Below are 16,176 nucleotides of genomic sequence, written 5' to 3' on the forward strand. Positions count from 1 at the left end.
CCTACCAGCCATCAAACTAAAAAACTTAATTTAAATTAATACACTGTATTAATATTTTCTTAAAAAATTTGGCGATTATCATTAATTTAAAAACTAACTTACCAATAAGTATCTAAATCAAATAATTGTAAGTAAATATGTATATTATAACTTAAGTGTAACTAAATACAAAATAAGCTTTAAACAGCTGTTACTGGGAGCAAATGTCCTATTAATGTATTTTGCATTGCTATACTTTTTATAAAATAGAAAAATTAAAGTTATGCCTCTGAATTCAAGTGGTATAATATATCAATGAATTCATCAATTGTTATTAAAATAAGCTCAATAAATATTTTTATCTTAAGCTTAAAAAAATTAGTTAGAAAGCAATTAAAAACAAATTTTAATAAATTATCACTGTAGTATATTATAAACATTTATGTTTATTATTATTATTATTATTATTATTATTACTATTACAAATGATACAAGTTAATGTAATTGATGCCTTTTACCTATAATGCATAAATTGCATCTGATGATTTATTTATTTAATTTTTTGGTGCGTGTAAGATTGAAATAATTTTACAAATTGGTTGATTTGTTTTAATTTAGTATACATAAACATTTGAGATTTGTTGCTTACTTTTAAACAGTAACAAAATAACATTATATGTTTAGGTACAACATTGGTTTATATTTAACTTTGTCATAATATGAATGTCAAATAAAATATTTATATATTATACCTACATTTTCATCTATATAGTAGTTATATTATTAGTATTGCAATTGTTAAGCCTGATATGTATTTAGCAGATATAACATTGAAATATGACATATTATAACGAAACAAAGGCATTCTTAAGATAATTTTTGAATACCCCCATTAAAATAATGTGTACCAATGGCTATGGAATACATTGTTTACTCTGTGATTGTATTATTAAACGTTTTACACAGTTTTTTTTTAGTCTAAATTGTATTATTATATAATTTTTTTTTTTCATAGTATTTAAATTGTAGCATTTTAAGTGAAAGACTTATACTGTATTGTAATGATTGAAACAGAATTTTAACAACATTATTTTACAATACTGTTATTTGCATATGATGCGCTTGATGCGCTTTTAGTAATATTTATAAGTATTATAAGATCTTCATTTGTTGTGTTTACATAATATTATGTTAACAACTTATATTAGACATTGATTGTAATGTAAATTTAAACTATTATACAATTTGTAATAATAATAAGTATATGTAACATATGTAATGTGCTTGCGCATAATATATATTAATAATAATAACTATAAAATAATCATGATAATAACAATAGTTTATGGACAATGGAACAAAAAGCAAACGTTTATGTTTATGTAATAGTATTATTATCAAGATGAACTTAAAATAAACATTTTTTGCTTCGATGTATAATTTTTTATTAATAATCTATTATGCTCATATTATAATCTAAAGTTAACTAATTTTTAAAAAATTAAAATAATTTCTTTGGACAGTAAATTAAATAGAATGTTATAATCTAAATAAAAAAAAAAGGTAAAATTATATTATGTTAACGAGTAAAATTGTAATTAAACTGAGCTTGGTTTTAATAGAAAAGAAAGCTTTTGAGACGCCTAAACATACAAGAATATTTGTAAAATCGGTACATTTATCAAACAAACTGTGCAAATAGTATGGTTAAGTATTGCAAAACGTATTTATCCGACGAGGTGTCTTGACCACCTGTTGTTGACTTTGAATTTTCAGTTTTAATGCATCTCTTTTCTGAAAAATCACGTCAACGCATTAGTAATATTATATTATAATAATGTTGATTGATGACTGCATTATTGTATGTTTATAAAAAAAAAAATTTAATTTGTTTAAATTAATATTCATTTTCTGCATGGGTTGATGGGTGGTTGAAAAGTTGTTGATTTTACACATGAATTTAAATATCGAAGAAAAAAAATATGTTTTAATATCAATCTATTATAATTGATAGTAATATTACTTAAGTATAATTTCTCAAAATATTTAGTTAACTATTGTGGTGACAAATAAATTATAAAATTCTCGTATAAATTTTAACTCATGAGGGTTGACACTGTCGTGAAATAATTAAACTTTTAGGTAAGCTGTATAAAGCTTTTCGACAATTAATTTAAATTAAATAATAAATTACAAATAATATGTACAACATTACAATTAATGGTGTATTAGTCACCATTAGTCAACATTACCTACGTTTTTACATCAAAAGACAATGCATGTCGTTGGTTAAATTAGTATTATATATATCAAAAACTATATCAAATATATAACGAATTTACATTAGCCAGTTTGTTGTATTGGTTTTTGAGTTGTTCCAAATGTTTCACTCTCTGTCCAAAACCTTGTTGCTCAGATTGATTCGCTAATTTGCTAGGCGAACGTTTTGTCATGTTTAGATTGTCGTCAAGAAGAGCTCTTTTCCTCTTAAGTTCTTCATAACGACTTTTGTACACTTCCAGTTGACTTTTTACACTGTCTGTTTGCTCAAGAAGCTTTTGCTTTTTCTCCTTTTTCCTATAAAAAAAATTACAACAATAAAAGCATGTAGGTATGCCTAATATTGTAAAGTGCTTGAGCAGGCGCTAAATATTTGGATCAAACTATATATTTTATATTTATAGAGCCTAAAATATAATATTGGAAACAGCATTAGATAAATAATATAAATTAATAATTTTAATTTAAGAAAATTTGATCCAATGAGGGCTGCTAATAATTGCTTAAAAAAAATTTATAATTTTTTAGGTTTCTATTCAAAAGGTTAATTAAATATTTAAATATGTGTATACAATTTATTTTAATTTTAATTAATTGTTGTCATTAATATGAGTGTTATTAGCACCACCTCAAACTATTATACTATTCGTGAAAATATATTAAATTAAGACTAAAAACATAATTTTTAGGAGTTTTATTATCCAAAATATTGGGAAGATACTACGATATTTTAAACTTCAAATATAGTATTATTTACTATACTTAGTATACTATTATTTCCCACTAATAAGTAATAGTTATTTGCATAAAATATTTATGATAAAAAGAGAAAATGCTTTGACGCTATAAATGTTGACTAACTATTGTATATTGTGTAGTTGTATTCCTACAATCTATATCCAGGATTGGACATATCATAGTTACATATAACTCATGTAAGTTATGTAACTCAGTTACTTATGTAACTTGTAACTAGTTACAAATTTTCCTTTAACTTTATTTAAAAGTTACAAGTTACAATTAATACAATTTACATTGTTCTTTTTGTGCTTTAATTCATTAGTGGGTCTGCGAAAGCAAAAAAAAAAATTAATACAAGATTTCTCAACGTTTTTCTACCTTTATCAAATAAAAAATGTCTATACCGGAACGTCAAATTAAATTTTTTAAAGCATTGGAAGTTAGACAACAGGTTTTTATTAAATAAATCAATTTTTGGGCTTAAAATTGTTTATAGAAAGTATTAAGTTGTTCTGCGCGACAACGTATTTATTTTTTCGATCTGCGATTTTTTCCCGTTTAGAATAATAGAAAAATATACCCTAAATCCGACTTGTTTCTAATCGCCCAGAAATTAAATATTATACCAAAATATTGGTTGGGACTCGGTAGGATATTATACGTCAAACGTAAAAAGTAATATAGGCAGGTAGGTTACACACCTGGCAACCTTGGCCTTCAGCTGTCCGATCTTTTCAAGTTCCTCGCCGATCTGCTTTTCGTCGACGGCCAGCATGCGGCCGAACTCCAAGTTCCTGATCTGCTGCGCCGTGATCTGTTCGGTGACCGCACAAAAGTCGTCCAGCACGACCGCCCTGCACTTCTTGTCCGACTGATCCGCGTCCAGCGCAGTGCACGCGGCCGTCGCGCTGCACAGGCTGGTCTGCAGCGAATCCGTCTGTTCGTCGAGTTCGGACGCAATCGTCTCAAGCGTCCGGTTATACTCGGACACGGACTTGATGGCGCGCCAGAGCGTTAGCAGTTCGTCAATCCGCAGCCGGCAGCCGTCGCCGCCACTGCGAGCCTCGGCGTCCCGCCGGAGCCGCCGGAAGATTGTTAAGGCGACGTCAGCGTCGTCGTCGGCGTCGACGTCATTCAGCCAGCCACCATCGTCATCGGCGTCGATGTCACAGGACCAGCAGGCGGCTGCGGGTAGCGAGACGTCGCCGACAGCCTCGTCCAAGCACAGTGACCGGAACCCGCGGTCGGTGGCGATCATCTCTTGCGATTCGGATTCTTCCGCGCCGCCGGTGAACCGGAAGAACCGCTTCTTGCGTTCCTCGTACTGGCAGTGGGCTCGTTCCACGTCCACCCGGAGAGCGTCAACGGTGCCGTCCACGCCGGCCCGCATCCGTTCAAGGCCTTCCAGCAGCACCTCCTTGGCCTCGTCCAGCCTGTTCAGCTCACGCATGTAACGCATTAGGCCGTCAACGTATTCCCGTCTGTGCGACCGTTCTCGGTCGATCGCCGACTGCAGCGTCCGAACACCCGCGTGCAATACGCGCCCGGTGCACAAGGTGTCGGTGCACATGAGTTTCAGCTGTTCGCCATTGACAGGATCGAGAAAACTGAAAAACACAGAAGACAGTCTCAATTTTTAAAGGTCGTGCGTGCGCATAAGACCCACCCGCTTAAAAGAGCGTACATTTTTTACCCTAAATTACCAAATGTTTTGAGCCCAATGTTTTAGTTAATTTTAGTACGGGAGGTAAGGTTGAATTTCACTTATTTGTGTCGAATATTGCGCTCGCGGGACAGAAAAAATTAATGTTCGAATTGACTTCTTCCGATCATTATATATTATATTGTTTTTACAATCTACTTTTTATGTTATAAAATATACATCGAGTAATAATTTTTTATATTTAGATAAAACGATTTTTAAGTAATATTGAATCATTATATTAGGTAGGTATGTACTCGATTAGCAGTGTTGGGTAACGGGTTACGTGTAATTGCATAGAATTGTTTCCAAATACCAAAAATGTTTGATAATATAAGTATTTTGAAAAGTAATTACTACAATATTTAAAAAAAAATAATAAATACTAATATTTGAACAAAAAAAAACGTTTTCTATGAATGACCTGACTTGGTGTTATTATGTTTTTATACGTATTAAATATACACCAACGAGAGGTCACGCAATGTCGCACAGACAATGTTCTTACCTTTAAATTATTATAGGTCAAATCTCATTAAAATCAAAGCCAAATGCTATCAAGTAACAACATTGGTTCTACTGAACGAAAGTTGTCTATGTTGTGCCCATAGGTGGAGATCGGGGGGGGGGGGGGGGCTTACCCCCTCCAAAAGTCCGTCAAGTCCCCTCCTTTATTAGCTGTGTAGTATCGAAGCCCCTCAACTCACATTTATGTTAATAATGTTAGCCCCCCCCCTGAAATGTTAATGGATTTCCGCCTATGGTTGTGCCTATACATTTGAATGGCGATGACAACATATCCCACACAACATTTGGGAAATGATAATATTTTGTGAATATTTTAAAGTGCTTGAATAATGAATATTTGACTAATAGGTACCTAATATTGTATAAATATTTTCTTCTCATAATAACGAAATATTATACTATATAATTGCATGAAAATGTTGAAGGAATATTTTTAATTCCCGTAAAAATATTTTTTGAAAATATATTATGATTAAAATGTTTTGTAAATGTTTCTTATAAAATATTTTTGCCGTATTTAGGAAGTATTTTTATGCTGTGCGTGTGATGTGGGTGTCGGGGGCGGAGTCCTCCTTAGTATAATATCTGTTACAGCTAGTTGTTATATTTAAATATAATGAATACAATTTATATTATATAGGTATAGATATGACATGTTTTCTTTTGTAATAATATTACATTTATTCTATTAATATACTAATTATAAGTGAATATACAAATATTGCTTGACAGTCAAATTTGAAATTCCAAAATAAAGCTGCTTAATTGATATAATTTACTTTAAACTAATCGAGAACTCCAGACTATTTTAAATAAAAGTATAAATTAATACGTAAATAATAATATTATTGGTTATTATGGATATTTTGTAAACATCCTAAGCTCGACGAAAATCCACGATCGAAGACGAACATGTGGCAACATAACTCTGATGCGATTTCACGATTTTAAAGAAGCCAAATAATATTATAATAGGAATTTTACCTGATTTCATAATTTTCATTCTGTGAGATGAGCATACGTTTAAATTGCGTGGATTCTCTTAACAGCTCCTTCGATAAACTCAGTTTCTTCCTTTTGTTCGTCTAAAAATAAATCCAACATAAATATGTTTCTTAAATACAAAAATAAATTAAACTATTGATATCTCCCAATTTTGTAGACTTACGGTACAAATTGAATTGTCATCGGATTGCCCGAAATCAACGGGACAAAGTTGTTTGGACATTTTGGACGTGTTTATAGATTTAAATTATCACACGTTCTCGACTGTAAAATATAATTTTGTTAAAAAAAAATACTTTTTTAAATTTATGACGACATGTTTAGAATATTAAGTAAGACAATGATACTTTATGAAAGTACATGCCCACAGAACTCTGAGTGGTAACTGGTAACAGTAACACCATGTCCTGATATCGTCCTACACAATAATATGTTTGCAGCTATTATAATATTAAATCATCTATTTAACTATAAATATTATTATATTTCTACTCCATATATGTACCAATATATATATGTAATTATATTTTTACTGCATATTTTAACAAAATGAAATGTTAATTTTCCCATTATATATGCATATAATATAAGATATATCCTAGTAATAAGTTCTAAGACTTTGGAGTCCAGTATAATTTTTTTTTCCGTCGTGTTACACATGTAGGCAGTGGCGTCAACTTTTTTTTATAAATATTTTAAGTTTCAATTTTGACAACATTTATCAAATTTAAATTTATTAAGCGTGTAAGTAGATGTCACTCTGCTGTACAAGTGGGTCAGTGGTAAATGGACTGTATTAAACTTGAATTCAATGATATGACATCATTGTATAAGAAAAATGATTCTGACCGGAGATGGTTTGTCAGTCTGGATATTTTATATTGTTATTATTTATTACCTATAGCCTGTAAGTTGAACTAATATTATAATATTATTATTTTTTATTCATTTTTATGGTGATAAACAAAGCGTTAGAAGTTAAAATCATGTTTTTAGCGGATTTTCGTAATTTGTCGGTGGTTTTTCCCGTGGTATTAAATAACTATTCAGAAAATCGAAAAATTATCTCTTGAAAGTACCATCTTGATCCAATTTACTAAAATATAAGATACTATATGTTGAAATCAAAGCACTCTTTCTGGTAGAAATTGTGTATCCTGGATAAAAAAAATAAATAAATAAATAAATACCGTTGTAAAACTACTAGCTTCTAAAATGATTTTGTCGGTATATAGTTTACTACTATAGTTTTTTTAGACTTAAAAAAACATTAAATTATGCACTAAAAATGTAAAAACAAGCACTTAAAAAAATTAAATACATTTAATAATAATAATTTGAATTTCAAAAAACAATAACAGGTGAAATATTAGGTAAAATTTATAGCTCATGATCTTTACAAAAAAAATATAACAGATACAATAACGCGTATTTGACGTCTTTTAATAAACTAACTCGCATAACTACACGTTTTCGATCTTCGATCAATGATCAGTGATCATGAAATCATCAACATTGTTGGTGTGCAATATTTTTCTGGCCTACACAATATAATCAATGGTCATGATTCCAGATTCGTGAATTGTGAATAATTGTTAAAAGTCTTAATAAAAATTTAAAGAATAACATTATTTCTGTATTATCCGATGCTTTTGTTTTGAAATATTTTCATTTTTAAGAAATTTATTAATAATTATATAAATAACCAAACATTTTGAAAACGTAATAATAGGTACTTATAACTTTCTTAAAAATCAAAATAATTTGAAAATGCTTACGACAAAACTGAATTTTTTTGGAAAAATGAAATTAACGTATTATTATATAGTAGGTACCTATACCTATACTCTATACATACAATACATACGCCAATAATACGCTAAGTACATCGACCGAGTTATAGGACTTTTAACATTTTACTACAGCTGCTACCTACTGTATGGTTTAATAATTAGATTAAATAGATTTTCTACTAATATTTGTGCCAATTTTTCATTATCAAATTAAAATAAAACTACGGTCAAAAAAAGTGCCAAGCACGCGTCATAATACCAGCCCGTATCTCGAGCGGTCCACCGAAATTGTCTTTGTAGCTGACCTGTCGTCGTCTTACAAACGTACAATAACGTAATATTGTGTGCTATTAACTTTAATATAAGAGCGAAATGCGAATTGACATATTATTATCAAACTTAAAAGTAATAATCTGATTATCCACGGGGCTCGTGGTGAGCTTTTGTTGATGAATTTAATTTTAAAACGAGTTATGAGCATTTTAAAATTTGTAACATTTTACAATATTCTACATTATAAGGTCTACCTAGTTGAATCAATTGTGGATTTTAAAATGAAAATATCCATAAAAGACTACATCGGATGATCAATAGATATATATACCCATACCTATAGGTATATTATTCTTACCTTTAAGTTTGATAATTCACTTTAGTTTTAAAGCTATAACAACACAAAGGCGGCGGAGACAAAGCGTACGGTGTCCTCTTAAATATTATAATATGTAGGCGAAACAGTCGTTTTCGTACTCACTTCGTTGCATCTATAATATCGACGTGTGGCGGTTAGATTTAAGTGTGCTTCACTTTCGATCGGTTTCGTTTTTAAGAGCGGAAAAAATGCCGTCGGACCACGACGCGCACGTGTCCAAAGGTGCACTTCCAAAACTTAGCCGGTGGTATCAGTGTAACTGTGTAAGAATAATATGCGATCACAATATTGCAACTTGTAGGTTATAAGCGACCGAAATACTGAACAAATATGGTAGATATGATATTATATGGTCGACTTGTACCCAATCGGTAATAATCGTTTAACGGCTTATCGGCCCGTATATTATATTAATTGGATTATCGTTGTCGTCGTGTGTATAGGTAACATAATATTATTATATTTTTATTACGACAGACGATCGGACGCACAGTCGCACCCATAGAATTTGCTGATCGACAATTTATGCGCCACTGGCGACAGTGCATTTATCAATTATTAATTAATAATATAATGATATTATTGTTTATGGACATACTAGCTCAATGTTATCATATTACATGCGACATTCCAACATTTATTATGTAGGCCAGCGATTCCCAAAGTGTGTTCGGCGAAACCTATAAGGGTTCCGTGGGATAATCTCAAGGGTTCCGCCAGGTGTATGCGTAAATATTGAGAAAATTATTTTATATTTTATTTGGGAAAAAACGTTACTATAGTATAATATTGCTATAAAATATTCGTTTGACGGATATCGAGGTTCCACGAAACACGGAACTTTTTCTTAAGGGTGTCGTGGTCGTAAAAGTTTGGGAACCGCTGATGTAGGCTATAGACGAGAGTGCGAATGTGTAAGCTGTTAACAAGGTAAAGTGTTAACTACTCTTTTTTAAAAAAAAAAATTTTTACATTTTATGAATACATTAAAAGCACTTTTTCATCACGTACCTACATTTTTTGCGAGCGACACGTTCCTCACTCAATTATATCAAAAATAACGTTATTTTTTTATAAATTTATTTTTTATGAAATTGCATTTTAATATTATATAATCATATTATTGCATCGACCCTCGGCATTTTAAATTGTTTTCTAAATGGTGGTACATACAGTTATTTATACAATTTACACATATTTTACAAATTAAAAAAAATGTCCATACAAATAATATTAATTAATTATTATGAAAGTAGGTACGTGGAACTATTTGTTCAATGCGGATTACTAAATTTAGCGTTTATTTTATCGATATCATATATTATTATGATTTATATTAAAAAATAAAATTGTAACATAATATAATATAGAACCTAGGTTACTGACTACTTGTACCGCCAAGAAAGTATTTTCCAGCCACTTAGGTTTATTTGATGCCCGTGGCCCGCCACTTATATCACTCGTATTTTCGATGTTCTAATCATTTACTATACAATTTATACTGCAGATAAAAAAGGTACGATTGTACGAAATTTATATACGTTAGGTACGTGTGTAATTCAATTATTGGATATTTTGAGAATAATGTTTGGTAAAATCCTAGTAAAATTAATGATATAAGATTAAGGTATAACGGCGGTACCGTATATAATAATATTTATTTACTATTAACCTACTTCAGTTATTCGGTCGTCATCATTGAAATGTTCTGTTAAAAATACCTTAATACGAAACATTGAACACGAATTTCCTATAAATTTATAGTGACTTGCACGATGATTCATCGGCAATATTTTTTTGTGCAAAACATAAATATTATTCATACAACGAATATAATAAAATATTTACTCAAAATATATTATATTCCAATTACTTTACTTATTTCTATGTCCATAGTCCATAAAGGAAAATATTGCTATTATTTTGATACTTGAAAGAATTTTAAGGGGACTGAACCAATTGGTTAACCCCTTCGATGTCCATCAATATTATACAATACCATAAGATAAAATGATCGTCGTTTATTCGTTTAAAATCCAACAATATTGTGTGTACAATATAAGTAATATGTTTTTACTCATCTGCTTATTGTTTGTAACCACGTTATAACATTTTACATTGTATATGTTGTAATGTAAACATAAATCATTGTCTGAAGCTGATCACATTATAGTAATATATAATATATTATATTACCTATAGTACTTTATTAAGTATTGTAAACAGCGGTGGCGTCTGCCGAGATGGGATCTATATACGCAGAGACCGACCTAAAACGTATCAGACACATATTATTATTATTATACATTATTATACTGCAGTTGGCCCACCCAGACACGATGTCTATGGTAATAAAAAGGTACAATATAATATATTATAATACTAACAATAACGCACAATACGTATAAAAAAAAAATTAGGTACCTTATACCGAATTACTGGTAACAGTGACCGGGTGTTGGGCACATGTTTCACTTCACTCGCCTATATAAGCATGCAGGATAGTCGTAAGAAAGGAAAAGTAAAAGCTGCAATACAACTGTCAGTGAAGTCAGGTTTAGGTATTCCCATAAAACGTATTGTAAACAATTAATATATTGTTCATCGAACGTTTTTTTTTCGAGTTTCAGGAAGGCCACTATATACAGTGACTATAGTCTCACGTAGGGTGTTGAGCCATTTCCGACGATAGATAAAATCGTACTGTTACCGACGATTTTTAAAAAACAGTAATCATTTTGTAATATAATTTTTGACGATATTAAAACCAGGTAATCGATTATAGTTAATGCTTCAAGTTTTATCGAACGTATAGAAGTTTCACATCGTAATCACTTTTGTAACCATGCATTGAAGTTCAAAAATCTCTGCCTACTAATAGAAAATTAGGAAAATAATAATAACCTGATGATAAATCTTGAAATGTTGTAAATTATGTAGGCAGCAAGAATATAAAAACCGATATGAGAATATGAGATACTCTCAGTAATCTTGACCTATCCTTTTTGTAATATGTGTACTTTGGGACCACCTGCCAGTTACTTTGAGTTTTAGATTTATTTTCAAATTTAGTCAAAAATGTATTAAAATTGCCTATATTAAGCCCCTTATAAAAATATCGGTGAGATTTTATCTTAATATTTTAATACATTTTAAACTATATACCTAGAATTAATTTTAAAAAAAAGTTTTTAAGAAGAAAATGGTTAGCATAATTTTGTTATGATTATATTATTAGAGTATATTTGTTTTCAATTAACATATACATCGCTTGTTAATATTTTAAGAACAAAAATGGTTTTTTACGAATATCTTACTCAACAAGTTGTTTGATTTACAACTTTAGAAGGCATATTTTTCGAACTACAAACCTAAAATAATATAATATAATTTAGCACAATATGCGAGACATGATGAAAAAATTTAAATATTAAATTTTGATAATAAATTAGAATAATTCATTTAAACACCTAAAGAGTTAAATGTATTTATAACTAAATCTATTACTAATCCGGAATGGATGTTTAAGCATTTATCTTATTTAAAAAAAATAATCTAAATTAATGTGGAGTAAGATAGAATTTTTTATCATTACTTGAAGAATTCAAATGACAAATTAAATATTTTATATATTATTTTTGAATATTTGTTCCATTTTTAAATTCATCATACTTTTAGACTTTAGTGCATATTTATGGTTTTTCGTAATATATTTTGTCAAATATTTTGTATGTTCCTAACATGTACGAATATTATTTTTAGACAGTAATAGTTCACAAAGTTTAAATTTATAAATTATTTACTGTTTTAAATTTTAAATAAATAAAATAAAGTTTAAATCAATTAATTACCTAATTAGTGTAATTTTTAATAAATAAAACAAAGCTTAAATTAATGAATACCTAATTATTTAATTTATATTAATGCATGTTTTAAATAAATTCTAAGCATATTTTTATACCTTATAATGTAGAAGTGCATGCTCCCTACTGATCACATATCATGTTCAAGATTAGGTAGTAGAATATTTTAATTCTTACATACCTAGTGGTGTGCAAAAACGGGCAAGAAAAACATAATTTGGCATAATATTATGCCAATTATAATAATATTACTATAATATTATTATTAGTTTTATTGATATTAAATTGATTAATTATTTTGCTACTCTTCCGTACAGTATAACCTATGTCCTATATTATAAGTACACTGCACTCGATATATACAAACGAAGTACTTATTAAAATTCGCACTTCAGCCGATATTTTATGACGCGCTGTTTTAACTTATGCTTATTTACAATTTTTTATTGCAATGTAATCGTTATATGTATTTTTTGAATTTGAACTTTGCTAGGCAATAACAGTTATTGGATAATGGTTATGATTAATATTGGACTCGTAAATGATAAACCATTAACTATTTTAATTTAGTTAATTTTAAAATGCTTTTAGACCACAATGCTTTTCTACGTTTCTTTGGCCGTACCTATTTATAATTTTATAAAAACAATATGCGTAGGTAAGCACTAACTCATATTTTATAAATATAAATTATATATTTTTATTACTAACTATTATAGCCCAATGTAATTTAATTATAGAAGTGTTTACTTTATGTGAGACATGAGTATATTTTATCTGTTATTAGTTTATTACTCTTAAAATAATTTTTGTTATCATAAAGCTCCCGTTGACTATACGTGTACAAATGAATAACTCAATAGTCTCCAAGTGTAAAAGGGATACAAGGAGCTCGTGACGTTTATTTTAACCGTATTGGAATTTTTGTTTCAACTTTCAACCAGAACTATAGAGATAGGTACACATAACACAATCATATTAGGCACACAAAAGAATAAAATCTACTCAATTGATATATTTTAGGTATGGGACTTAAGAAGGGCAAGTTAATGAAAATAATTAATCCAAGTGAAGTTATGTTAAGTTAAGTGAGCACACGATCGTTAAGATAGAAGTTATAAATTATTAATTAATAAATGATATTGCTAAGTATAAAGTTAATATGCAACGAAAATATTAACTCAACTCAATTCAAACAAATATTTAGATACTTTTTAATTAGTATGTGGATTACATAAAAATTATTTTGTGCCTATTCCCTTTCTATATATATAGATATATTATACATTTATAACACAATTTTAAGTTATTAAAATATAGTAGGTATATTATTATAATTATTATGGTATTAAATTATTTTGTTTTAAAATCGCATATATTCAAAAATTAAAACTTAAAATTAAATTATAGTCTATATTAAAACTATATAGTAGATATCATAGTAAAATTTAAGTCAGTATAATTAAAGTATAAAACCATTAAAACCAACGATTCAAAAAACTAATATTTACCTGATGGATGATGGATAGGTCGAAAAAAGCCAAGTTAATTTAACAATCAATTAATCTATAGTTAAGTTCTTAAGTTTTAAAAAATTACAAATGCTCTACCTTTTGTTTCAAGACACAAGGACCTAAGCATCCAAACAGAGACGAAACTGCTATGTTCAATTAGAATATAAAAGAAAAAGTATTACTTAAATTAAGGTTGGTCGAGACCTACTTTAAGTATTGCTTTTAGTTAATATCACAAATTTTTGTTTTTAAATTATCAAAGTTAGTTTAAACAATACTTATTCTTAAGCATCGACTATGAATACGGCTCTTAGTACGAGGCTCGTATTTCAATAAGTACTAAGCATATATTGACAACATAAGTCTGCATTTTATAGTACGTGTATACAAATAAACAATATATTATAAAAATATTATGTACCTAATAATTAATTTAGGTAGGACTAACATTAAAATGCATTCCGTACATAAATAAATTACATAAATATAAAAAAAAAATACATAACGTTTCTATGGCTATAGAAAACGGTTTGAACCTACACCAATTACCAAACATGGTTGAAGGTAAAAATATTACAAAAAATAAAACATATAATGACAACAAAAACCCACATCCCCAAACTCACAAAACTTGTAGGTACTTAACTATTATTGTATTTGGTAATAGAATATAATTTATTAATATACGCAAGATGATTCACCGCTGACAGCTCAGACAGTTAATAGCGGAGCGAATATCAATGTTCTGGTTTTATGTGTGTATTTAAAGTTTTTATTTTGCATCTCTCATCACCTTTTGACGCAGTAAAAAAGCATAACAATTAACAGTTATACCCATTAAAACTTTCAATATGGTTGGTACTTTGTGTGGTTAAAAGTTAAGTCAAATAGACAAAGAGTGCATTTCTAACAATCTTGTAAAAATATACTTTTAATTTGTATTTAAATAGAGATACAAATACATCAACTTAAAAAGTATTTGAATAGTATTTAAAGTACTTTTTTCAATATAAATTTAAGAACAAATACAAATACTTATCTTAATATATTTGTTTTAACTTTGGGTTCAATACTTTTTTTCCGATATTTTAACTTTAAATTTGACCATTGAGATCAAACTCATTCAAACTGTATATATTATTATTTATTATATAGTTAATACTTAATATTTCATATATAATGCACATTCTATATAGCTTCTGGTACTAACCAAGGTACCTATAATTGTATGATATGTTAATAATCACCGAATGATCGTTTTGATTATTTATTGTATGAGAACTCTGAACTAAATAGATCTCCACAACAAACCTAGCTTCTGGAGAAAATAATTTATGCATAAATGCTATTTTTCTGTAGTGAAAATATTTGTATTAATGTACATGACGTATGTATACTATTAAATTTTTCAACAGGAAGAAAGACAAAAAATAATTCCTCGGAGGGAAATATCGCTAGTGAAATTTTACTAAGGCTAAAATTTAAATCTAACGAATATATATACTTTATTATATAATATAGATTACAATTTTTATCTATTCGGTTTGTGAGTTAACGTAAAAGATAAATGTACTACCTACGTTTTAAACTTCTTGGTGTTTAATCTATACCGAAGAGGAAGAATTCGAGCACATAAAAAATACTTAAGCAAAACATATTATTTTTAAATATAATAATTTATTACACCTAGTGGATTTTTACCGGAGGTAAATAATTTGTATATAGGTAGTACCTAAAATATCACCGAGGTATATTTTCACAGTTACACCAGTTATAGACGACAAAATCAATTTTGCTCTCTCTTGTAGGTGTTACAAAATGGAAAAACAGTAGAGAATTTCACAAAATATATCTAATATATTATTATATTATATCGTTTGCTACGTACATGGAATAATTTTCAATATATTTTAGCTCTCTTCAAACTATTTATGTATATCACGAATCTACTCAATTTTACGTCGATATTGACATACAAGTCAATAATATACTATGATGTATGATATGAAATTTGCAATGTTTCTGACAAAAATGACTTCAACCTACCGTAGTGGCGTAGGAAGTAATAGGAAAATAAATTACTAATAGTTATACAAAAAAAAAAAAACTATAAAACATG

The 16,176-nt window shown here is 28.7% G+C and overlaps 1 protein-coding gene across 2 annotated transcripts; it reads right to left on the bottom strand.

Annotated features, from left to right (window-relative positions):
• Positions 1–1,577: 1,577 nt before the first annotated feature.
• On the bottom strand, positions 1,578–9,123 carry LOC100569299. 2 transcript variants are annotated; one of them, XM_008182323.3, is made up of 6 exons: positions 8,783–9,123; positions 6,399–6,499; positions 6,215–6,315; positions 3,702–4,607; positions 2,322–2,556; positions 1,578–1,773 (listed from the first exon to the last, which is right to left on the bottom strand). In XM_008182323.3, exons 2-6 carry the CDS (start codon positions 6,456–6,458, stop codon positions 1,687–1,689), a joined length of 1,389 nt encoding a protein of 462 aa, XP_008180545.1. In that variant the 5' UTR covers positions 6,459–6,499; positions 8,783–9,123; the 3' UTR covers positions 1,578–1,686. The 2 variants fall into 2 exon arrangements, with proteins under 2 accessions (XP_008180545.1, XP_016657872.1); XM_016802383.2 differs by having other exon boundaries at positions 8,660–9,123.
• Between the last annotated feature and the right edge of the window lie 7,053 nt (positions 9,124–16,176).

The sequence above is a fragment of the Acyrthosiphon pisum genome, chromosome X (genome assembly GCF_005508785.2).
Source record: "Acyrthosiphon pisum isolate AL4f chromosome X, pea_aphid_22Mar2018_4r6ur, whole genome shotgun sequence".
Lineage (NCBI taxonomy): Eukaryota > Metazoa > Arthropoda > Insecta > Hemiptera > Aphididae > Acyrthosiphon > Acyrthosiphon pisum.

Bases quoted from the DNA above. Each gene is read 5' to 3' on its own strand.
- LOC100569299 (XM_008182323.3), bottom strand. From the start codon at position 6,458: ATGTCCAAACAACTTTGTCCCGTTGATTTCGGGCAATCCGATGACAAT. The intron at 2,557-3,701 runs GTGTGTAACCTA...TTTTTTTTATAG, and splicing joins CTGAAGGCCAAGGTTGCCAG to GAAAAAGGAGAAAAAGCAAA. The intron at 1,774-2,321 runs GTAAATTCGTTA...GTGATTTTTCAG, and splicing joins AATACAACAAACTGGCTAAT to AAAAGAGATGCATTAAAACT.